The 26,468-nt window shown below is 41.9% G+C and overlaps 1 protein-coding gene across 2 annotated transcripts in view; it reads left to right on the top strand.

Annotated features, from left to right (window-relative positions):
- The first annotated feature begins 256 nt into the window (after positions 1–256).
- oprm1 (opioid receptor, mu 1) overlaps positions 257–26,468 on the top strand; it is a 42,012-nt gene continuing 15,800 nt past the window's right edge. The window contains exon 1 of one of the 2 annotated variants that reach the window (XM_066679716.1): positions 257–601. In XM_066679716.1, the coding sequence (XP_066535813.1) occupies positions 360–601 (242 nt within the window). In that variant the 5' untranslated portion in view covers positions 257–359. Of the gene's footprint in view, positions 602–6,409; positions 6,433–26,468 lie in introns of those variants that run through there. The other variant, XM_066679717.1, reaches the window with a different exon arrangement.

The raw sequence follows: 26,468 nt of genomic DNA on the forward strand, positions 1-26,468 counted from the left end.
CACACACTTTCCACTGTTGTATCGTGCGGGCCAGAGTTGCTTTTCAAACAAACAAGCAAGCAAATCAAGCGCCTCGGGTCACGTGCTTTCGCGCGTGACGTCATTTTCGCAGGATAAAGAGTGAAGCCCTGTGTCGGTGTTGCGCGCGCTGTGTGCCGCTGGCGCTGAGGCGACCGGACCTTTAAAGTGCTGTACGCTGCGGGCACGAGAAGTGACTGGAGCTTTTGGAAGCGGGTCTCGAGAGCTCGGACAGGTTATCAGCAAGTGAGAGAGACAGAGAGAGAGACAGACAGAGAGAGAGAGACAGAGAAAGTGAGTGTTAAACTGCACGTTTTTCGCGGCTTTCTGAAGCGCGAGCCATGGAGCGCGTCGTGAACGTGTCGGACCCGCTCCGGCTCGCGGCCAACGGCAGCGGCGTGTTCTGCAGGAACTTGAGCGGGAACGCGAGTCTCGTGGAGTCGGACTCGAGGTGTGAGCACGCGGCTGATGGAACTGACAGCTCCACACCCGTGATCATCGCCATCATCATCACCGCGGTCTACTCCATCGTGTGTGTGCTGGGACTGGTGGGCAACGTCCTGGTCATGTATGTGATCATCAGGTAAGACCGTGCCCGTTTAGGCTGCTTCTGGACAGAAACGACAGCCACAGGTGACCACTTGCTTCGCCCTTACACTTCTGGACAGGAGCAGTGCGACTACCTGTTGACAGCCGTGGGGACGGGCAGTGACGCTTTAGGGAGGAGTGGACATTCAGTACATGGACAGTACGTTACATTACGACCACCTCGTGTCCACACTCGCTGTCCGTTTAGCAGCCCCAATGACCATCCTGGAGCACTTTGTAGTTCTAGAATGATAGCTTGTAGTCAATGTGTTGCTCTGCATACTTTGTTTGTCCTCTTTCACCCAGTTTTTGCAGTTCTGTCAGTGCTGTAGTGATTCTAACTAGTGGCTACGTGTTGGTGTTTGTGTATTGCGCTGGTACGAGTGGATCAGCCACAGCAGTGCTCCTGGAGTTTTGAAAGCCCTCAGTGTCACAGCTGGACTGAGAATACACCAACACAAACTGTGCATGCAGCAACAGATGAGCTGCCACTGTCTCAGACAAGGTTTAATAGAGTGGACAGTGAGTGGACACTGTTGATTAGCAACTGCTGTGTCTGATCCACTCATACAAGTGCAACACACATTAACACTGCTACCACCTCAGCACTGAGAATGATCCACCACCTAAATCATACCTGCTCTGTGGCGGTCCTCTGGGGGCCCTGATGATTTACAAACAGGTTGGAAGAGGGGTGAGAAAGTATGCAGAGCAACACGTGGACTACACTCTGTAATTGAGGAACTACAAAGTCCTCCTGCATGGTCAGTGTGGGCTGAGAGGATGGACAGACTGTGCAAAGACTTATGACACACAGCTGCAATCATTTCCATAGGAGCTCTGAAGCAGCTGCCCATGAGCTTAAAGTTGTAGCTTGTAGGTTTACAGCCTTTGCTGAAGATTAGAGGCTTTTGAAGTGCAGTTTGTCAGTTATATGTCATGTTACTGCACGTCAAACTGATTAAACAATGCTGCATTGATTTATAGACGGTTGGAGGCTGTGGGGCAGGGTTTCAAATCCACCCTGAGATGAGTTCACTTCTAAGAACATGTGGGATCAATAGAATTGAAAAACAAAACAAGTTGGATGATTGGCATGTCATTTGTCTTTCGTTGTGATGTACCGGGCAGAATCACACTGACAAGGTCAGTGCCCCAGGAGTTTCCTAAAACATGTCAGAGATATGCTCATGTCATAACATATAAACATGTCATAACACAGCAATGTCACATTATGTTCCATACTAATTGTCATAGAGTCATGGGGCCCCTGTGGCCTTCAACCAGAAGTTGAATTGAAGGAAGAGCATTATCTTCTCCCTCAACATCCATGGCTGATGAGCCCTTGAGCATGGCACCTAACCCAACTGCTCCCCAGGTTTAGGAACGGCTGCCCGCTGCACTGTGTGAGTGTGTGTGTGTGTGTGTGTGTGTTCAATGCCAAGGATGGTTTAACTGTGGAGACACAATTTTGTTGACCAATTTCATAACCGCTAATCACAAATGAAATATGACAAGATGTTCATGGCAAGCATTATGACGTCTCTTGGTAATGTCAACATGATGTTATAATCTTACAGAGCAGAATCACATGTGACCATTGTTATTACATAGTTATGAGTATGTTATACATAAGGTTTTCACTAAAGACTGTAGCCCGGTACTGAAACTTATCGTTCTGATAGTTGTTGTAGTCTGGGGCCTTTAAATGTGCTCTTATCCGTAGTCACCCCTAAACTCAGCCTTGATGGGATACTTAGCTGGAGATAGGGACTTTATTAAGACTAACTCATGGCGGTCAGTAAGATATGGGCTTTTAATCACAGGCTGAAATTGAATGGATCTCCACCATCTAGCGCATAGCCCCAGATCCAATGGAGTGTTTGCTGAGTGTGTTGTCAGAATGATGGATGGTTTATGGCTTGTGTCCTGAATCCTGCTTTAACCAAAGCATATGGCGATTCCATATCAATGTCCAACCCATTAGGCAGTGTCCGTTGTGTAAAAAATAGTGGTCTTTACTGACCGTGGTACGTCCATTTTTGTGAAGCCATAAGGGTTTACCAGCCAGTTCCTTTTTTAGAGGAACGTGCCTCTTTTATGTGCACCAGGACCTTGGCCTGTAGCCACAAGCTACCTATGATTAATTATTTGATTGCATGTCGATATTGCTTTATTGCGCTGTTTTATCTGCCATTAAAAAGAGGCCTCAGGGGCTAAGCAAATATGGGCTGATAATGCGAGGCCATTTAGCGAGATTCTTTCCACTGGAGCGAGAGCTCATGCGGTCTCCAGTCCCCAGACCTTTCCTCTACTGCACATGTGTCAGCATCAGAGCCTTTTCTAAGGAACCCGATGTTACAGTGTAATCATTCTTCTGTTTGAGCAGTGACAGAACGAAGAACCATGCCCAGAATCCCTCGCGATGTCCATCTGTTTAGGAGGAACTGAGCAATCTTCTTCCTGGAATTGGATATGAACCACACCAAACAGAGAATGAGTCAAGGTCCCCAGGCCATTTCTGAAAGGTGGAAAAGGAAGGGTTTCATGGAAGTATGCCTAAAGGAAGTAGAAGTAAGAGGGTCATTATCACTTTGAATGAGAGACCCCCTGAGATGCTATGCTTATATTTCATGAAAAATGAATGTGCAATTTGTAAACTAGGAAATGCAGGAAATGCTGGGCTACTAATAGGCACCGAATCCAGAGGGGATAGGTTTGAGGGTAGCACTCTGGTTCATTCCTCAAAGTCTCAGTTTCTCAGAAATAGTCTCCCTAGTCACATGATGTGAGACAGGATCAGTGTAGCTTTCTCGGAGAGTGCAGAGACACCGAGATCGTTTCTTTTCTAACTGACAGCTAAATGGAGAGCTCAGCACGCTTGGAGGAGAACACTACGTGAAAAAACAGAATCATCAATTTAAGAATCATCTTTGTGCAATGGTAAGATCCTGCCAAGAAACCCAGTTAAACTCAGCTGTGTCAGCTACAAGGCGTCCATTTTGGCTCAACAACATCTCCAAAACATCAATTACTTATTAATCATGTTAATCACATTATTCAAACACATGGTTATAAAATTAGCACTCCCTGAGATAGATACATGTTGATACATTATGAGTTATAGTTTTTGTTTTACTTTCAATAAGTGAGCCCCTGTCCACTAGTGGTGCTGTTGCACTAAATGTATTCAAGCACTCAGCTGTCTTCCTGAAGAACAGGTACAGAACAGTGCTGTAATTTGTTTGTCAGAGTGTTACAGAAGCACAACACACCGCTGTTTCAAATCTCTGAGCATATGAAATCAATATAAAGTAAAGGTAGTGTATATATACCTTTTAGGGTACCACCACAGTGAGGTTTTCTGAGAGTGTAGGGTTAGGTGACAAGTGTGAAACACTGCACTTTCTAATGTTTTGGAACTTATATTTAGGTTTACAGCTAAGTGTAGGGTTGTGGGTTGGTTTAGGCTTGGAGTTAGGTGTTTGTGATAGAGTTAAACAAGCACAAAATGCTAATCTTTTGGAGCTAGGGTTAGACACAACTAAAACATCAAAGGACAATCAGAAACAAAACAGTACAAAAAGATACAGACCAGCTTACACACAAAAAGTCAAACAAAATATAAGCCAATGAGCAGCATCGAGCCACAGACATAAAATGCTGCTAAACATAGGTTTATGAACATCAAGTGAACATCAATTAATCTATATTTTATACATTTTATGAGTGCCCAACTACAATTAGTACACAGTGTACAAACCATGGGAATGTTTTTTTTTTTAGTAAAATGTGTACAAATTCAGGGGCGACATGGTAGCGCAGCAGGTAGTGTCGCAGTCACACAGCTCCAGGGGCCTGGAGGTTGTGGGTTCGATTCCCGCTCCGGGTGACTGTGAGGAGTTGGTGTGTTCTCCCTGTGTCTGCGTGGGTTTCCTCCGGGTGCTCCGGTTTCCTCCCACAGTCCAAAAACACACGTTGGTAGGTGGATTGGAGACTCAAAAGTGTCCGTAGGTGTGAGTGAATGTGTCGCCCTGTGAAGGACTGGTGCCCCCAGGGTGTATTCCTGCCTTGCGCCCAATGATTCCAGGTAGGCTCTGGACCCACCGCGACCCTGAACTGGATAAGTGCTTACAGATAATGAATAAATGAATGTACAAATTCATCATAAGACCAGCCTTGTTAGCTAGCATCATACTGTGGAATAGGAGAGAAGTACAGCTAACACTAACCCTGCTGAGGATAGGGGTTGGATGGGTTCATATTTATGACCACACGCTATGACCTTTGAAACAATTCTTTATAAAGGAGCTCATTCCTTAAATCATTCAGGTAGTAATTAAATACCTTGCAGCTCAAAACTTTAATTCAGGAATCGTTCATTGGATTTGACCTAGGACCATTTTCTTGTCAAGCGAATACTCTTTAGTTAGACACCCCTGTTTCCTCCCAACTGTTCTGTTCTTGGGGATCATATTGTATACAAATGTGTTTGTGAGGTTTGGTTTCGACGATTTAAAGATGGTGATTATGATGCTAGCGATAGTGAATGTTGTGTTCGTTCATTCATTATCTGGAACCGCTTAGTTCAGGGTGGTGAGTCCAGAGCCTACCCGGAGTCACTGGGCGCAAGGCAGGAACACACCCTGGAGGGGGCGCCAGTCCTTCACAGGACACACACTCACATTCACTCACACACTCACGCCTACGGACACTTTTGAGTCACCAATCCACCTACCAACATGTGTTTTTGGACTGTGGGAGGAAACCGGAGGAAACCCACGCAGACACAGGGAGAACACACCACACTCCTCACAGACAGTCACCCGGAGGAAACCCACGCAGACACAGGGAGAACACACCACACTCCTCACAGACAGTCACCCGGAGGAAACCCACGCAGACACAGGGAGAACACACCAAACTCCTCACAGACAATCACCCGGACAATCACAGACAATTCGCACACTGAATTTCAGGCCAACACCATGTGAAAAATCATCCTTAAACCTACCCCTAACTCTAAGCCTATGTCTAACTGTAAATTCCAGTTTTCTCCTCTATACTGTTTTCCCATAACAGTTTACAGCACTGTTTCTGTGAAACGTCTTCAGATATCACTGATTTAGAATGGATTTTGAGAAACAGCACAACCAATGGATGGGAGCTCATTTCATGAATGTAAAATAAGTACAAATCAAAACCATTTATAAACAAACAAATATCCGGGTTGCTCCCTTTAGTCATACACTAATATTTCGAGGACTAGTCGCAGTGAGAAATATGAGATTCAATCCATACACAATATTGTTGAGTTTTCTCCATTTGTGTGTGTGTGTGTGTGTGAGTGTGAGTGTGTGTGAGTGTATTCTTGCTGAGGTATAGTTCAGAGTGCATAACAGATTATGAATCATTGGCAAATCATTTGAGAAAGTGTTTAAAGAAGGGTTCATTTACTGAATTATTTATTTATTTAATTTCTTTAACATTTTTTGTTTGTTTGGTGGCAGTGCTTGTTAGAAATAATTTTGTGACGTGTCACAATAGGCCCCTCCTCCTCCTTGCCTCAGTTTTGTATTATTATGTAAATCTCTTTTAATGTTTTGTTTCATTTCTGCCTTGAGTCTCCTATTTGTTATCTCCTTCATCTGTTTACATTATTGTCTCCTTCACTTGTCTCCTCCGGCTTGCCCTGACCACACCCCTTTCTCTCATGTGACTTCAACAGGTGTTTCTTGTTTAGTTAACGCTTCAAAGCCTGGTCCTCGGTCTCTGTGTTTGTTGATTGTCTTACATCACACAACAACGGCCCTTTCCTCTGACACTGTGAGTCTATCTCATCGTGTTGCTCTCTTTGTGTTGGGTTTCTGTCTTTGTTTTCTGTGCTGTCAGTGTTTGGCGTATTATCCCCTAGTGTTCCTCTTGTGTTAATCTCTCATGCTTTTTGTTTGATTGCCTCTTCGTTAATATCGTTAGTGTTTGTTGTAGGTCAGTAATCTGTATTCCTTTTGTGAGTTCTGTAATCCAGCTTTAGTCTTTCTGTCTTTTTTTTCTGAAGGTTTATCTGGTTTACCTTTTCCCCTCTTGCTTTCTTTGCTTTCATACTTTAGCTGTCTTTGTGCCTAGGTTTACCCTGTTTCCATTTAGTTTTGGTCAGCTGTAATTTTAGGTTCCTTCTTCAGTTTTGCTGTTGTCTCAGTGTGTTATCCTCATCCTGCTTATGTTTTGTCGCCTCACTGGTTTTGTTTGGCTCTCTTCTGTCTATACTTTTAACTCAGTCGATACATCTACCCTCCACCACACCCTGACAGTATCAAGTGTACACACTACACACAGAACCAATGGTGTACTATTGAATTGATGAGAATTACTGTAAGATATTTGGAGAAGTTTATTAATTTAAAAGTAAGACTCATGTTACAGTGTATAGACACTAGAACTCCAAGGGAACAAAATAGATCTTCAGATTATCAGAGTATTATTCATCATTCTAGTGACAGGTTTGGGAGTGATGATCTAGAACTACTTTGAGGATCATTAGTCTAGGGAAACCAGTTCCACTGCTCTACACTCCTTTGCTGGAGAGCTTTATATATCTCTAGCATTGGGGTGTTGAACTCATGTACAGCTGCTCCATAGCATCCCATTGATTTCATGTTTTCCTTTGGAGATGATACATCGAATGTCTGTGTCCTCAATGAGTGCATCATAAAATGTCTGAATTCGCCAATTGTACAGGGCCCCTGCAAACCTATGGATTGACTAGTGTTTTTAAGTGTAATAACGACTCTAAAGATGCTGTGGCTATAGCTCTACCCACAACAGCTACAACCTACTGATTCCCCCTGATAGAAACCCACTAGAGACAAATTCATCTCTTTCATGGTTTCAGTTTTTGAATGTTTGAATTTGAACTGCAATGTCAATCACGGCACAGAGTAGCTGTCGTTTTAGCCTTGTCTTCTTTTTCTTCTACGGTTCTCACAGTGTTTGCTTGGGGCTCTTTAGTCTCAGCTCTCAGGTTTGCTGTTTTTAGTTAGTTCTCTCATTTCTCAGCTGTTGTTGTGTTTGTTTAGCTCTGTTTATCTTTTTGGGGCGGCACGGTGACGCAGCAGGTAGTGTCCCGCTCCGGGTGACTTTCTGTGAGGAGTTGGTGTGTTCTCCCTGTGTCTGCGTGGGTTTCCTCCGGGTGCTCCGGTTTCCTCCCACAGTCCAAAAACACACGTTGCAGGTGGATTGGCGACTCAAAAGTGTCCGTAGGTGTGAGTGTGTGTGTCTGTGTTGCCCTGTGAAGGACTGGCGCCCCCTCCAGGGTGTATTCCCGCCTTGCGCCCAATGATTCCAGGTAGGCTCTGGACCCACCACGACCCTGAATTGGATAAGCGGTTACAGATAATGAATGAATGAATAACTTCGTTTTTGCACTGTCCAGGGCTGTGATTGGAGAAGCTCAGAATAGGGGGCGGGGCTATTCTTAAGTCTCTGCACTAGACGTTAAAATTAGGGCAAAAGTGAACGACTCATTTTATCCTATGATTTCTGATCACAAAAGTGACTGAGAAGTCTTGTTTCACAGTGTGTGGGTTGGTAGGCTCCAGATCCCCAAATCAGTGATTTTTATTTCACAGTATGGACCATTTTAAAGTTGTTTGTTCATATAAAAACATACTAATCATTTTTTGAACGTCTCATTGTAGCCCTGCCTTGAGGTTAATGTGAACACTAGGCTGGGACTACGTTCCCCTCAGTGTCTTTAATCAAACAAGGGAAAGTGATTACACTCGGAAGAAATTTACCTCATGTTATAAACAGCAGTGGCAGACTGGAGAGGCAGAATCAACACAGGATATTCAACCCCCCTAAACCATTTACAAAGGAAGTGACATTGGAAGTGGAAATGGAGGTGGGCTGTTTAGACCGACCATGCTTAATATCAACCACTGGAGGAGCTGAAGTGATTGCGCTATTGATGACTATTAACACTGAAGAGCTTCTGACACAAATGCCACAGGTAATGAGTGGGAGACCAGGGCTCAGACAGGAAAGGTCAGCTTTGGTTTTGTGTCTCGTTTGAAGACGACGCCAGTTTTCTCTTCTCTGCGTGCTCTAGCGCATGAAAATCCAGAGGAATAATTAACCTCTGGGCACATGTTTGAAAAAGCCCTAATTAAAGATGAATCTCATTGTCCTGCTCTCCTGCTGTAAAGCCCGATCTGGACTTGACATGTAGCAGATTGACCTTCCATTCATTGCTGTTTTCCCCTCCATGCCACAGGAACATAGAGTGGTTACAGTCGCTGATGGAGGCCAAGAGGCTTTACGCAAACTCTCCAGCTTCTCCATGACAACAAAAAGCACTATTTGAATTCCCTTCAGTTGCGCACTAAAAAATTGATTTTCCACATGATTGTACAGAGCCACTCCTGTTTGTCATGTCCTTTTTGAAAGACCTCCTGAAGACTAGATGCTATTTTTTTTTTCCCGGGGCTTAAAAACACCAAGAATTTAAATGCAATTATCTCTCACCAAGGGACCAGTGGCTTCTAGCAGAGATCTCTGATGAATACACTGTTGGTACAGGTCTGTTACATTATACAGAGCTTCATTAGAATAAGTTGAAACATGGGTGACATTTGCAAGTTGTAAAATAGGGGGCAATCATTAATATGTATGTATATATCTCGAGTCCCGCTCCGGGTTTCCTCCCATGGTCCAAAAACACACATGAATTGGTCACTCAAAGAGTGTCCGTAGGTGTGTGAGTGTGTGTGTTGCCCTGTGAAGGACTGGCGCCCCCTCCAGGGTGATTCCCGCCTTGCTCCCAATGATTCCAGGTAAGCTCTGGACCCACCGTGACTGAATATATATATATAGATGAATATATATATACACACACTCTGGATTGTCTGAAGTTGATCAGCCAACTCTCGATTAAAATCACGTTATCCTTAAAGATATAAAACAGCAAAAAATACATGTATGAATTTCGCCGGGTTCTTTATCCATGTGTCGTAGTTTTGTCGCTGTGTTAGTGAACATACACACGCTGGGACTCCTCTATTGGTCAATGGAAAATGGAAAATGAGTAGAACCAAAGATGCTCTTTAGTGCTATAGCTGGTGGGTGTATATGTGTAGATTCATTGGCTGTGTGTAGTCAGTGGTCCTGTGGATATTTGGTTTAATGTTTGGTTAAAATGGTTCTGTTTCAGAAACTGACATCTGGTTTATATCACCATCATTTTAAGAAGAAACCCACCCTGAGTTACTGTGTTTACTCAATCGCTGACCACTACAGAAATGGGGGAATTCATCTGTAACACTGCTGCTAATGCTTCACTAAATTCGAATCCCTCCTTATAGGTGTTTTTAATACCATTTTGACGTGCAATAAAATATGGGTTACCCATTGTATTAAGGAAGTGGTTTATAGTTTACGCGGTCAGAGTGTTCACATACAGTTCAACGTTGAGAAACAGAGGTGAAACAACATTGTTGCTGTTCAAAAATATATTAACACATAAATCTAATTAATAATAATATTAATACATTAATTCATTCATTCATTCATTATCTGTAACCGCTTATCCAATTTAGGGTCGCGGGGGGTCCAGAACCTACCTGGAATCATCGGGCGCAAGGCGGGAATACACCCTGGAGGGGACGCCAGTCCTTCACAGGGCTTAATACATTAATAAATCTCTGAAATGGTAACTTAAAAGAGAAAGTAAAAAGTGCTGTTGTTAATAATCGTGAATGTACAGAGATATCATTTGAAGTCATTTTGAAGTATTTCTATTGGTCCATCCATCATATGAATGATTCTCACAGTGTACAGAGCAGCAGATGTGTTCCAAAATATGAAAATCATGTTGATGGTCCGTTTTGGCCTGAAGTGCTGACTTATTGACTGAAACCAATCTTGCACAATGGCCAGTTGACATTGTATCAGCACACGACAACCACATTACAGATGAACACTATTCACTCTTCCAGCAGTTTGTGTGGATCTCTGTAGAATCAGTAATGAACGCTTCTCTGCTACAGACTCCTGACTGCCCCCGAGATGGGCTCCACATTAGTCCAGCAATGCACTGACACAGGGAGTTCAGCCGTGTTTGTAAAATAAACACCGGAACACTGTGACCTCTCAGATTTGTTCATTGTTCAGTGCCCAACTGGCAGTGCACATCCCCACAGCAAGGAACAGTTGCCTCAATCCCTCTGTGTTTTTGCTGCTTTTTTTGTATCACGTAGAAACATTGGTATCAGTTACTGGACCTTAAAGCCACTGTCCACTCTTTCTCATCCTTTTCTTCAGATCATGATCTTTGTTCTGTGATGAACGCGATCAGACGTGGCACTGAGAGAATGGCCCAAGATTGGTCTCTTGGGTTTCTACGTTTTTTTTCTTAGATTGTTGGACGGGACTAAGTTTGACTTACATGGTTAGGTCTGTCAAAGTACCAGTTAGACATGCAAATAAAAATGGAATATCACAATTATCATAGCCAAAATGATCACAGTGGTCAGTATTATCACTGTATTGTTACAATTTTCAAACATGGCTCTGGACCCACCGCGACCCTGAACTGGATAAACGCTTACAGATAATGAATGAATTAATTAATTAATTTTAAGGTAAGAATATTATGTAGTATTTCTTTAAATAACATTAAAACAGAAAAAAACAGACTAAAATAAACAATTAATTCTGCTGTCTTGCCTTTTCCTGTCTGCCTTATGGAAATCTGTAAATTTCTTGTAAAATTAAGATGATAATCATTGTATTAGTTGCTGTTTAATAGTTCATCAGTAATCAACACTGTATACGCCTTAATTTTATTGTTTGTTGTGGACACACGTTTGCTACAAAACTGAGGTCCCTTAAGGAGCGAGTTTATTTTAAATAGCTCCTAGAGCACAAAGAAAAATACGCTTGAACGATTTAAAGTGGAACTTAATGTCGTTGTTGGCAGAATCGTCAGAATCGTCTTGAGCACCGTGTAAGTTACATTTTTTTGCTTTTAACTGCAGCAGATCCTCGGGTTACGTCAGTCCCGAGTTACGATGTTTCGTGGTTACGTCACATCTCCCATTTACTGTATAAAGCCTTGTTTCGACTTGTGGTTTTGCGTCGTAAACGTCATAACGCGAACTTCGTGTTAGGTGTGCGCGGCGGAAGAATACACGGTTACGCGGCTCGGGACCGAGGAGGATAGGTGTTAGGATAGGATAAGTGCTTACAGTATGTTATTTACGTACAGTATGTACGTATGTTCCGACTTACACCGAAAATAGGTTTACGACGCGACGTAGGAACGGATCAACGTCGTAAGTCGAGGACCCCCTGTACTTTAAAATATAATATATTAAATAGAACATGGTTAAATGCTTATTCCGTGGCTTACCTTAAACATGTGGACAGTGCCTTTTATGAATCACTTGAGTATGACTATGGTAATGGAAAGCATTCAAACTGAAGTTTACCCACAAATCATGGTAAGTGATTTTTAGATTAATACAAATTTACTATCTGTAAAAACACGCAGAGACCGCATCTACTCAGAGCCACCAAAGACACATCTGGTATGGTTCAGTTCACTACTTAATCCAAAATATACACAGAAGCCTCTACAACTTAATGTAACTTCAAACATCCAAGAGTGAACAAAAATAGTTTATACCCCTTTGTCTTTATTTTAGCATTCATTGGTTTCAGGGCCTTTGCTTTCAGTTCTTCAAATATATCTGTCCAGATATTTCTACAAGATGCAGGATGCATTTTCCTCAATCTCAAGTAGAAGACCTGAGGACTTTTTCAGATCTGAAGCCAGGGTGAAGATGAGAGCTTTAAGTGCTGTGTATCTGTTGGTCGTGGTTCTGCTGGTCTACCAGGTTTTTGCATGGCTGTTTCTCTGTATCTTTTAAGTTTTGGTGTTTGACTTTTCTTGCTGATAAAATATTAAATATCTGGAAAAAAGGAACAGCTTCTTCTCAATGGCTGTTTTGACTGGATGTGAAATCAATGAATTACAACAGTTAAAAGCGTGGAATAGAAACTACCAATAAATGGGTGAAAATTCTGCAAAATATTGGATATACAAATATATATATATGTATTTTTATTCTCTATTAATTGTTGTGCTAATTTTAATATAATTATACTAATTAATTAGTCCACATGGGGCGGCACGGTGGCGCAGCAGGTAGTGTCACAGTCACACAGCTCCGGGGACCTGGAGGTTGTGGGTTCATTTCCCGCTTCGGGTGACTGTTTGTGAGGAGTTTGGTGTGTTCTCCCAGTGTCCGCGTGGGTTTCCTCCATGTGCTCCGGTTTCCTCCCACGGTCCAAAAACCCATGGTGGATTGGTGACTCAAAAGTGTCTGTGAATGTGTGTCACCCTGTGAAGGACTGGTATTTTGTAGTTTTGGGACTCAATTGTAGTTTGGGGTTGCATTATTTTGTAATTTTGCATTGTAATGTTTTGTTGTTTTGGATAATTTTGGATTGGAGTTGTTTGTACTTTGATCAATGATGATCCAATCAGACACAATGGGACACATTGTTGCATATGCACATTCATTTGGGGATCTGGAGCCCACCAACCCACAAACTTTGAAACAAAACACCCCGTTCAGTTTTATTTCTGGGCGGTCGGGTTAAATGAAGTGGCTCTGATTTTGTGCTGTGTGTTATGCAGAGTGCAAACACATTAGAATTGCCCCGCCTCCTTGTCTGAGATTCACCAATCAAAGCGCTGGACCCACATTTATGTGAGAGACCAGAACAAACACCAGAATAAGAAATATGACACATTTTTAAAGATGGAGAAAACAAGAACTGAGAAGAAAGAAAACTGATTGACTAAAATCCAGAGCTTCTACTCCTCGCCCCTCACTCCTGGGCTCTCGCGTTGAACTGAGCTGAACTGAATGGGCAGAACGCTGCTGTGGTGTTTGATCCTTGTGGTATTTTGAGCAAAGCATGTCAGAACGGTGTTACCTAGTAGAGATATAGATATGAGAAGAAACAGAAGTAGCCCTTTTTTGATTCAACACTAAATGGTTAAAAAAGAACAGAGCTCTGCTGCAGATGTTGTATAAGCCGTAGTCTAAGCCCTAGTCTGAACCCTACTCTCTGTTACACTTCAGTGCCATAGAGGAAGCCTCACTCTGTGATCTGTCAGCCTTCAATCCCACCAAGACCTGACAAATAACAGCAATACTGTGAATGTGAAAGGCTCTGGCTCAGACAGATAGGAGCAGACAGAGTGTCTGGATGAGCTTTAATGGATCAGATCCAGGTGCTGAGGCGGAAGTCTACAGTCTCTCTTTGAATCCTGGATTCAGAGGACTGACGTCCTGCTAAAACATCTTTACATAAGCTTTAACTTGGCTTTTTACGCTTGACTCACCCCATTAGCTTTGTCTTGATCTTGATGCACTGTAGCTACATTTATCTTCTCCTCCACTCAGTCTGATGACTTTCGATTCAAAGCAGGGCCAGCTCTGTCACATAAGAGAAAAGAAGCATTTGACGGCCCCTGCTTTTGCCTCTTCTTCCTCTTCTTCTTCTGTCCTTATTTGCCACACTCAGACAAAGCTTCACGTTGACTTGATGAGTGTGTCACTCATGAGCTCGTCTTTGTGGAACTGACAACCGCTCCTTTTTAAACGGCGTGTCCTTCCTCGCCATAGATGCGTTGGCTCGTGGAGCATTAGTCATGTCGGGAATGCGGCCCTCTCCTGTGTTCCTCTCCGACAATGCCCTGCTCTCACTGTGGAGACGTGATGTGATGCTCAAGGGCACTTGTGGACATTTGTGATCTCCGGGCCCATTCTCAAGCCCTGCCGAGTGTCCTTGGGGAGCTTTTGTTCCCAAAATCCATATTTGGAATGTGAAAATCCAGAATGGGTAACGAACCAATCAAAGCAACAAACAAAAAACCCCAAAAACAACAACAGCAGAAGAACAAGGCTGCTTCATTGAGCAGATTACACCAAAGTAGATGACACAAAAAAGACAGACCATGGTCCGGTGTTCCCTAGCAACAAGCTAATCCTGGGGTTTTGTAATAGCAATGAAGGCTGGTTCTCCGGTGATAGCAATCAAAACTGCTCTACCTGATTACTAGATTTGGTTCTTATTGTATCTTTCGGAACAGTAAATGTGTCCTTTTCCCATGAGCTTCTTACCAACCAAAAAATACAGGGAAGTTAATGTGAAATACATCCAAATTACCTTGTGTTGATGCAGTTTAATAATTGATTATTAGCATGACTGGTGTTTACCCACCAAACACCAAAACATTTTAATGACCTTTTTGTTTCTACACTCAGTGTCCATTTTATCAGCTCCACCGACCACACAGAAGAATGTTGTAGTTCTGTAATTACAGACTGTAGTTCATCTATTGCTCTCCATATTTTTAAAGCCTCCTTTCCGGAGGACCACCACAGAGCAGGTATGATTTGTGTAGTAGATCACTCTCAGTGCAGCAGTGACAGTGATGTGGTGGTGTGTGTTGTGCTGATATGACTGGATCATGAGTTTTTAAACACATCAATGTCACTGTCGAAAAATAGTCCACCAACCCACCAATATGCAGCCAACAGGGTCTTATGGGTGGCGTCCTGTGACCGTAACTTCACCTCTACAGGCTGGACCAAAAAAGGTATGTCTACTGGAGTGCACAGTGAGTGGGTACAGTTTTTAAAAACTCCAGCAGCACTGCTGTGTCACTAACACACCACCACCATATCAGTGTCACTGCAGTGCTGAGAATGATCCACTATGCAATTAAAACGTACTTTGTGGTAGTCCTGTGTGTCTTCTGAGTTCTTTAGGAGAAAGTGAGCTTACAAAGTAACAGATGGACTACAGCCTGTAATTGTAGAACAACCAAGTTCTATTGTCAGCGGAGCTGCAGGAATGGACAAAGAGTTTAGAAAGAGGACCTTATAATATTAGGGCTTGGTGTAGAGTACCCGTCAAAAGTTTGGACACATCTGGTCATTAGTCATTGGTGGAATAGGGCTATTCACTGTATAGAGCTGTGTACCAGCCCCTACCTCTGCACAACCAAAGTTACAGTCTCAGACACGTTAAGAAGGCAAGAAGTTCTACAAATTAACTCCTGACGAGGCCACAGCTGTTCACTGAAAACCGGTCCCGGTGACGACCTCGTGAAGCTGATTGCGAGAACGCAGAGTGTGTGCAAAGCTGTCATCAACGCAAAAGGTGGCTACTTTGAATCTAAAGTATAAAATATATTTTGGTTTGTTTAACACTCTTTTATTTACTACATAATTCCATATGTGTTCCTTCATAGTTTTAATGTTTTCCGTATTCATTTACAATGTAGAAGATGGGTGTGTCCAAACATTTGACTGGTACTGTATATCCACCTGTTTAAATGTAAAAAATAAAACATCCAACAGTTACAGCCAATGAAAACTAATTCATTTTTAGGGCCATAAACATGAGTTAAACCATTCAAGAGGACATTCAACAGAAATCCTGCTGCCTGCTTTAGTGTCTTCTATGAAAAAGGCACAACATTTTAAGTCCCATTTCAGCCTGTCACTACCATTTTATAGAAACATACCTCTCTGTTTAAATTTGTTTCCTGAAAAAGACAAGAAATAAAACTGAAAACTGTTAAATACCCTTATGTGTTGATAAGGATACCGTCTTCTTGCTTTTATCAGTGCTGGAATGGATTATACGTTTGGTTGAAGTGTATATATTCTCCTATTAAAAACGAGGTTTCAGTGATTAAACATTTATTAGAAGGTAAAACAGTCAGAGGTGATGTTATTAGATCATAAACAGTGCTGTGACAAAGCAGGAGGCAAGCAGTAAAGTGGGTAGTTGTCTTTGTTTCTGTCACTGGTCACTACTCATGAATCCTGGCTCTCAGTGCTGTCAGCGCCTGAGGGCTGTTGGTCACTTCCTATCAGATAAATTACCTTCAGAGCCACTTCACTTGTCTGCAGTGTGAAAAACCTGAACATAAACCATCTCCTCCAAAGCCAGTGCCATGTGTTTGAAGGCTGTTGGCTCAGAAGAAGGCTGATTGAAATTCAGGTCAATGGTGGATCCAGAACTGCGACAGTATGATCGTCTTCCACGAAGGTTAGGCCTCATCTCATATGGCGTTTGCCCATGTGTGTAATACATTTAAAAAGAAACGTTGTATAATTACATTTCACTAATAGGGCTTTCCAACAGAGACCAAAAGAACGTCTTATACCTGTTCCATTCCTGATTCTTGGTATCTTGGTTCTATTCAGCAAACAGGCCCACGTTCCCACCAGTTTAGATGGAAAGTAAGGATACATCATCAGCAGGGGGCTCACTGTGGCTGAATTCAGAGCCAGAGCCATTGATAACTTTTTGCATGGTCCAAGAAAAAATTCCCCTGGAGAGATAATAATGGTAATTTTAATGATACATGTGTGTTAATGTTGCAGAGTTCTCAGCTGAGGAGCTCAAAGCGAATGAAAGTAGCCAGTGCACTTTGTGATATAACACTTTATTTGAAGCTCTGAGCTCTTTCTGGAGTTCCTATATCTCAACAAGCCCACAGACAATGCCACAGTACTCGCTTTGTTAAAAAGGGAAGAAGTATAGGTAAAAAGATTTACGTACATATATACCATTGGAGAATTATAGCAAGGGCGGCACAGTGGCGCAGCAGGTGGTGGCGCAGTCACACAGCTCCAGGGACCTGAAGGTTGTGGGTTCGAGTCCTGCTTCGGGTGACTGTCTGTGAGGAGTTTGGTGTGTGCTCCCTGTGTCCACGTGGGTTTCCTCAGGGTGCTCCGGTTTCCTCCCACAGTCCAAAAACACATGTTGGTAGGTGGATTGGTGACTCAAAAGTGTGTGTTGCCCTGTGAAGGACTGGCGCCCCCTCCAGGGTGTATTTCTGCCTTGCGCCCAATGATTCCAGGTAGGCTCTTTAAACTGGATAAGCGCTTACAGATAATGAATTATAATGAGGAATTGTGGATTGTCAGTTACCATGTTATATGCCTGCATTGGGAAGACAAAAACAAACAAAAAACTCTAAAATCTTGGTAAACTTAGACAGCGTTTACAAGTGAATTTCCATCCTTGACAAATAACATACGTTCTTTGGCTTTGGTAACATTAAGGGGCAGAGCTTTGTACAGCAGAACTGTGTAAGCAAAATGGATGATACACTAATACAACCATGTACACTCTGTCTATAATTGTAAACATTTATACAATAAAGTCTGAGCTTATTATTAAATTGTCCATAAACTGGAGATGGCCTGTGACAATGGATTAAATGTTATTTATTTTTTGCGTTGCCCATGAACTGTTGGGAAGCCTGGGCCTTTCGACACTCAGGGAGGCTGCTATATATTTACATCGCTCTGACCCCTGCACACTTAGGACTTTTCATGGGGGTTTATTTCCATATTGGGGCTTTTGTAGGGGTTGTTGATGTAGTGTTGGTGAGTTTGTGTGTATGTGTGTGTTTTGTATGGGGCGGGGAGTATGGGCAGTATCCACTGTTAGCGAAGCTCATTTACGGTGGATAAGACTCTATCAGCTATCACCATAAATGAATCACAGACAGCTCTGTTCCCTTTGCCCTAGTTAGGGGAATAATAAAACATGCTCTTAAGCATTAATGACAGTGTTTTCCATTTTTTTATTGATTTTTTTATTTTCTGCTATTAGTTAGCCAGTTTGTTAGCTAACAGCTAACACCAAAGTAGATGATTGTTATTATCCACCTTTTTCTCAGACTGATACATATTTTATATGTCTAGTGTAATCATGGCTTTAATCAAGTCAGGGGCTGAGGTTGGATGATTAGTTTTGGATTACAAACACCAATTAACTTATCCCAGAAGTATTGGTTGGATCTCAATTACTCCAGAGAACAGTTCCTCTGCTCAATATCACAAATCTTTCTACCTCTCTATCTGACACTTGGCATCTCATATCTCCCTCTACACGAGACAGAATAATATCCCTCCACGGCTTAATGAGAGGTTTTGCTTGCAAGTCAGGATCCTCCACAGTGAATGTGACAGTGTAGCAAAGCCTCTTATTTATTTTTTTTTAAGCTGCTGGGGGAAGGCTATGTGGTCATGGAACTTCAAGAGAATAACAGATGTAGCAGAGTTGTAAATCTAGAAATCGCCAAGCTAATCTGACAACAATGAGAAATCCTTTATTAACCTGTTTCCAGCCAGGATCTAAAGCGCTGGAAACTCCTCTTCCCACAGGTGATTAGAAGAAGCGTTCAGAGCGTCTGATGTTCTGTACAGTGTGTGCTGTAATGGATACCTGGGACAGCCGCACAATTAGAGACAAATCCCTGTGAGAAGTAAGTGCCGGGATCATTTGTCTGGTGCTAAGAGGCTTCTGAAGACTGGGTAACCATCAGAAACTGCTGCTACACAACACCACACTGTAGTGTTGGAGAGGATAAAAAACATCAACACATGGAAACCACACACTTTGAATTGTCTGCTGCTTGCTTTGTTTCCAGTGTGACCATTTGCAAACCAAATGCTGAATATGCTAAACAGTCTGGAGGAAGTCACACAGAACTTTATCCAGAGACGAAACACTTATTTATAAATGCATATCATACGGTCACTTTTAAATCATTGCCGGACTACCTACCGGACCAGCCCAGAAGAGGCATTTTCACTTACTGACTGACTGACTGACTCCTGATGTTGAAACGCGCATGCGTGAGTATGCACTGTTAATTCAGCCATATTTCACAGAGAGAACTAAAGGTGGCGCTACTACACCGTCTGTTGTTAGTTGAGCCATATTTCATATTCCAGTCCGTGAACAAAATTTGGAACCGTTCAGCACATTTCCACCGACATAAACTGGTTTGCGAAACCAGAAAAAATTGATCCCAGCCGGGAATCAAAGAACAGTAGGTTCTTCAGCACGAACCGTGGGGGAATAATAGGAAATAAAATAGGAACTTGCTCTGTTTGTGTGTGTTTCTGGGGCTGTGTTTTCATCTAGTATTCATCGAGTAATCATCTAGTATATATATTTTTAAAAATTAACCAAAAAAACAGTGATGCCAGGCTTATATATTCTGAAAATTTGTACATTCATTCATTATCTGTAACCCTTATCCAGTTCAGGGTCGCGGTGGGTCCAGAGCCTACCTGGAATCATTGGGCGCAAGGCGGGAATACACCCTGGAGGGGGCACCAGTCTTTCACAGGGCAACACAGACACACACACACACCTATGGACAATTTTCAGTCGCCAATCCCCCTACCAATGTGTGTTTTTGGACTGTGGGAGGAACCGGAGCACCCGGAGGAAACCCACGCGGACACGAGGAGAACACACCAACTCCTCACAGACGGAGAGGGAATCGAACCCACAACCTCCAGGCTCCTGGAGCTGTGTGACTGCGACACTACCTGCTGAACATTTTTTAATAAAATGTTATAATTATTATTTATTAAATTATTATTATTATTATTAATTCTGAAAATGAGAAATTAATCAGAAACAGAATTGTGATGTGCCACAATGAGGTGCAAACGGATGTCATTGATTTTTAATTGAATATCCTTGAATTATTACAAGTTATATCTGAAACATTTACATAGTCAATTTTTGTCATAAAAATGTATTAATTTAACAGTTTTATGCCAAATCTTTTTACAAACTGAACATTAGGCAGCGAGGTGTTAGAACATCAACTGCTGTGTTTTTACATTTTAAGAAATTGAATTTGCATTAATGGGCATATCTGTGGAATTCCTTTATATAGAGATCCTTTCTATTAAGGTTGCCATTCTGGAGAAACCAGGATTTGTTTAGACATATCAACTATAAAAAGTGTTGCTAAAAAATCTGAACTGTTTAGACTAACCCTGGACAAAAGAAACTTGAAAAACTAGTCAATGAAAAGCGGAATTCAATCTAAAACCCATTCAAATGAACTGGTAAGTATAAGTCCTCCAAACATAGCTTCATAAACTGATTCTCAAACTCCTACGTATTGAGATTTTGAAGGTGTGAAGAGGTTGATATTATCAGAAGCAGTGGTCTTCTAACCATTTATTGGCTACGTTTGATAGCAGCATAGTTTCTGGCTCTACATGTTAATTACAGACATCAAAAGCACTTGAAAAGTAGGCTGTGGTATAATTAATTGAAAATCCTATTTCTAGATGCTCTCCATACTCCATAGTTAACAGTGTTCTAGCCTAGATCTAAGTAACTGAACTACTTATTGAGCTACTTTTCCAATCAACCTATGGCTTAATCACTTTATAACAGTAGAAGCAGCATGTTTCTCCATATATTTAATGTTTATCTCCTTTCTGCTGTGGCCTGAATGTCTTCTGAAATCTCTGTGAGTAGATTTAACTGGGCCAAGCTTTTAAGAGAGGCAGGGCTCAAAACACAGGCAGGCAAAAATGTCACAGAAAACCATAATCAAGAAAACAACAGCGGAAAGATTGATAACAGAAACCTGGCAAAAGTAACTAGAAAGTGCAGTTTCTGCAGAAACTGTGAGTGTGATTGCAGCTCAGAAACAGTAGAGATGTACATACAGCTGGGTGTTGTTCAGCTAGTCACTCCCTGAAGGGAAACCACATCATATTTGAATGAATGCTGTATGAAAACCATACATTGATTCACAGAAGAAAACCCAAGCACACTATTTAGATCATTTTTTTTTAAGCTGAATGAAAAGGAAGTGCTTAAAATGTAAGCCAAATGGGAATCACTAATATGACTGGTGAAGCCTTGAAAAAGCTGACTTTCCTCTTTAAAAACAAACCCTTAAACATCAGAAAATATTACATTAATCACTCAACCGATGGTATTATTAAAGTAAGATCATTTTGACAATTACATTGGTGCAAAAAGTGTACACTGATATCAAAGGGACCATATACCCTTCCTAATGCTGAACAAATGCTTATAACTTGAAAACTGAATTGTGAAATGATTTCACATTTACAGGTGTAAGAAAGGAGGGATTTCTCTACCATTTAAAGTTTAAGTAAAGTTTCTGAGCGAAAGTACGAAGGGTTTAGAAGAAAATGTTCTTCTCAAAAGTGGAATCGGCCATTTTCAGCTCACAGAGTCACACATCACACATTCTAGCCTTCTCTGTTGAACGAGTGATAAATCAGGATGGAGGCCTGATGTACTCTAGACTGACCATGTGGAGTTTGATGGCTGTAGCCCCAGGTCTCGTCAGTAAGATGCCCGAATCAAAGATACAATGGTATCAAACTGTAGGCAGTTAACTTAAAAAAAAAAAAGCAAAAAGAAACAGTGAAATATGTGAAAAAAAAGGAGCAGAATAAAACTATCAATAGCTTGAATTCCTACTACAATTACACCAACAAAATTCAGAACACGTAGGTTTAAATAACAAAGCTAATGAGTCTCCGAGCTGCAGCTGAGTATCACTGATGAGGAGGAGCCAGGAGGGAGATCAACCCTCCAATCTCTTCGTGATATTGCTCAGTTACAGGAGGGAGAAACCCTGACATCGAGAATGTCGAAATGTCCAGTGATGTTTGTTAGCCACCTTTTGAAAAGAATGAAAAGAAAGTGGTTTGCTTCTTGTCTCAAGGGTAACACACTACGTTCGTTCTCCAGAGTTTGGGAGCATTACATAATTGGTGAATTTATGCAACGACAAAAATCTCTGGAGACAATTCTGTAAACTTCACACTAAAAGTGTGTAAGGAATCGGACAGCGTTCCTTTGAGCAGCTTAGTGAGAACGGCGTAATGTGTACTCCCAGGATAAATGAGATCCTAGCTCCTGGCTGTGCTGATCTACTGTAAATATCACTAAGCTCCCTCTCTCCAGAGAACAGGGTTCTGTATTTGGCTTTATTTATTTACCAAGCCCTGTGTGGCGTTATATTATCAATTCCTTTTGGAAATATTTTGAGCTTCACAAGTTGAGCTTCACGGGCTGAGAGCAGCATATTGGTGAGTGCTGCTGTAAGCAGATTGTAACTTTGAGGTGGTCTGTGGGAGGTTTTACTCCTGTGGTGCGTTTGTGTTTCAGAGTGTGGGACAAAACCATCAGAGAGTCATGTCCTCACATGGAACAAACCACCTAATGATGCTGGAGAGGAAAAGATGACTCCACTAGGAAAACACAATTTGCCTCTATCTGTGGTTTTCTCTGTCTCTGTACTTCTTCCTCTGTCTCTTTCTTTTCCTCAATATCTCCCTGCCTGTATTTCTCTCTCTCTCTCTCTCTCTCTCTCTCTCTCTCTCTCTCTCTCTCAGGCTGGCTTTATTGAATCAGAATCACTTTATTGGCCACTGTGCTTGCCCACAGAGGAATTTGTTCTCCTCATTTAGCCCAATCCGTGCAGTGAAACACACATTTACACACACACTAGTGAACACTAGGGGGCAGTGAGCGAGATCGTTTTCTTTGAGTGCAGTTTCAAAACTACACCATACATGTATATTAATGTGCAAAAGCACTTCCAATTAATGGGAATGAAGACAAACTCTAGAAAGACAAACATATCACTTCAAATGTATGCATTTTGGCAGACGCTTTTATCCAAAGCGACTTACAAAAGAGGATCTAACCTTCAAACTACAGCACAAATTATACAAAATACCTTACATTGAGTGCAATATGCCAGGAAGTCACACAAGTGGCTGAGATTAAGTGGCATTCAGAAATACAGAAGATTGATTATCTCCTTGATGAATTAGGACCCTTGATAAGATACGGCACCATCTACTAGTTTCTCTGCCATTCTCTGCCATCTACCATTCTACAAATACAGATTCATGGAAATACATTGCAAGAGTGTTTTTCAGTTTGTTAGGCCTTCAGACGACCTCCTTGTTCCTACACTCAGTGTACATTCTCTTTTCGCCCTGTTATTCAGTGATCAGGACCACCACAGGGCAGGTATGATTTGGGTGGTGGATCATTCTCAGTGCTGCAGTGACACCGATGTGGTTTTGGTGGTGTGTTAGTGTGTGTTGCGCTGGTATGAATGGATCAGACACAGCAGTGCTGCTGGAGTTTTGTCCATGTACTGCCCACTCTGTTAGATATACCTACCTCATTGGTCCATAAACAGTAGCTCATCCGTTGCTGCAATTTGTGTTGGTCATCTTCTAGTCCTTCATCAATGGACACAGGTCATCACCCACAGGATGCCCTTGGCTGGCTATTTTTGATCGGTGGATTATTCTCAGTCTAGCAGTGATACTAATGTATTCACAAACTCGAGCAGCACTGCTGTGCCTGATCCATTCATATCAGCACAACACACACTAACTCATCACCACAGCACTGGGAATGATACACCACCCACATTACGGTCCTATGTGGGTCCTGACCATTGAAGAACAGGGTAAAGGTGGGGTAACTCTAGACAGAGCAGCAGAGAGACTACACTGTGTAATTGTAGAAGTACAAAATGCTCCTGTGTGGTCATATCAGTGGAAATGATGGAAGAATGGCAGAGAAACTAGTAGATGGTGCCGCATCTTATCAAGGGTCCTAATTCATCAAGGAGATAATCCATCTTCTGTATTTCTGAATGGCACTCAATCTCAGCCACTTGTGTGACTCTAGTGGTCCATTGGGATTCAAACGCCGACCAGAAAGCCCACACGGATAACACCCAAATGAACAGAAACTGCAGCTTACTCCAACGTCCAGCTCCTCGCATGTCAGTGACCTGAAGGCATTTGGTAAATCCTGCGTGAGCAACACGCAGCTCTGGCTCTTTCTGCATTATTTCTTTGGTGACAGCCACGTAAACATTTCAGCCTCGTTCATCAGGCATTACGCATGCAGCCGCAGACACTGTTATCCTTGAAACACACACCAGACTAATCTCTGTTTACATCCAGTTGCTGCGTCTGGATGGGCTAGAGGTTATTCTTTATCGCCGATGAAATGAGCGTCAAATAGTGCTGCTACAATCCACACGCGCCGGCTTTTTTTCTGCTGTAATAGTTTATACAGCAAAAACGCCTCTTAATTTATCATAATCTGTGCTGCAATTACAATATATTAGGCCTGTCTTATGCTTGGAGTGCAGCTGGCTTACGAATATCATCCTGCTGTACTCTCTCTCCAGGACAAAAATGGAAAGAATATAACAGGGAAATCCTCTTCTATTATAATCTTGTTTTGCATAAATATTAAAAAAAAACATCCACTAACATTTTTTCCAGAGTTTCAAAGCCAAATCTGATATAATATTTTATATAACTGAACCAAGGGACCTCTGAAAGGATGTGGGTGAGCACCAGATGCTATTGTGTTTATGGACAGGAACAGGATAAAGAAGCGATATTATTATACCCCTTTTCCACGAGTGAACACAGTTCTGGGGTCTTGAAACACACAAAATACCATGAGGATTAAACACCACAGCAACACTGCCTAACTTTATTCAGAACAAATGGTTTCAGTGCCTGTTTCTTTAAATGAGAATGAGCCACAGCTCACTTCAATGAAAGAGCCCAGGGGTGAGGAGCACGGAGCAGAAACACTGGTTCTGAACACTGTCTGCTCTGTTCTTTCTTGTTTTCTCCATATTTAATCATTATATTCCGCTGTACTCGTTTTGTTTGCTTGTTCTCTTTATGCTCTCACATAAACATGGGTCTGGTGCTCTGATTGGAGAGATACTGCTGAGAAGGTGGGGGGATTGTCGAGTCTCTATGCAGTCCACAATGGACTGACTGATCTTATTTCACAAATCTGAGAATGGTTTGCGACTTTACCGAGATCTCAAGAAATCCCACGTCCCGTTTAAATGTTCACACTGGATCTGCATCTAAAATTCACATATAGATCTGTGAATGGCAGATTAAATTTAAAACGTTGTACGACAATTATTCTTGGATACAGGGAATAGTCTTTTAAAAGGATCGTCTATAACTGTGGGGAAACACTGCTCTCTGGTTTGTTTACGCTCAGAAGCTCTGCGTCTTTTAAGGTGGAATGGTATGTTTAAGGAAAAAATGCCTGTTGTTTGCACGTGGCTGAAGTGGAATTTGTACGTTTTTATTTTATTATGAATTACCACAGTAACTCATTCGAGTTGTTTGGTCTGCATTAACTTTCATGCAGCTATTTTTTTTTTTAGTGTTTTTTGATTACAATCGTGAATGTCACCTTTAAGTACGTAAAATGTACAAATCAAGTTGACACCAGGCTGCAGGTTGCATACACTAAACTGAAACTTAAGAATCAACCCTTACAGGTCTGCACTAATGCTGTTTGAGTGATGCCACAGAATAACCATTTTTCCTAATACCATTAAATGGGTAAAAAACCTTTTGTAAAGAAGGCTTTTGAAAACTTTGAAATGTTTTTCACACAAACACGGTCCTTTATAGAATTTAAAGTGGTTCCTCTATGGCATCGCTCAAAGAAATCATTGTAGCACCTTTATTATTAAGTGTGTGAAATAACACAGTTTAAGTTGAAGATCAGTCGTGATTTTCAGACACAGTCTTGCACTAATACCAGGCCCCCTGTGGCAGTCCAGTATTCTGTAGAAAGATTCACAGAAGTATTCATGTGTTGCGCTCAGCGCTGGAGTCCTGATTTCAGAACACAAATGAGCAATTCAGCGGTCATCCCGGCTCAGCTTTGTCATAACGACTGCAGGTGGATTGAAATGTGTTTCATGCCGTTAACCGTCCTCTTTGGCGAGTTGCTCATTAGCATGAAAGGCTTTCAGATTGACAACAGTGAAAAGATTGCAAATTATTATCCTGCATGGGAATGAGGTATTCTTATGAATTATGCATCCTTCGCAGGAAGTGCCTACTGCTATTTTGACAGCC

Source organism: Hoplias malabaricus, chromosome 8 (genome assembly GCF_029633855.1).
Source record: "Hoplias malabaricus isolate fHopMal1 chromosome 8, fHopMal1.hap1, whole genome shotgun sequence".
Lineage (NCBI taxonomy): Eukaryota > Metazoa > Chordata > Actinopteri > Characiformes > Erythrinidae > Hoplias > Hoplias malabaricus.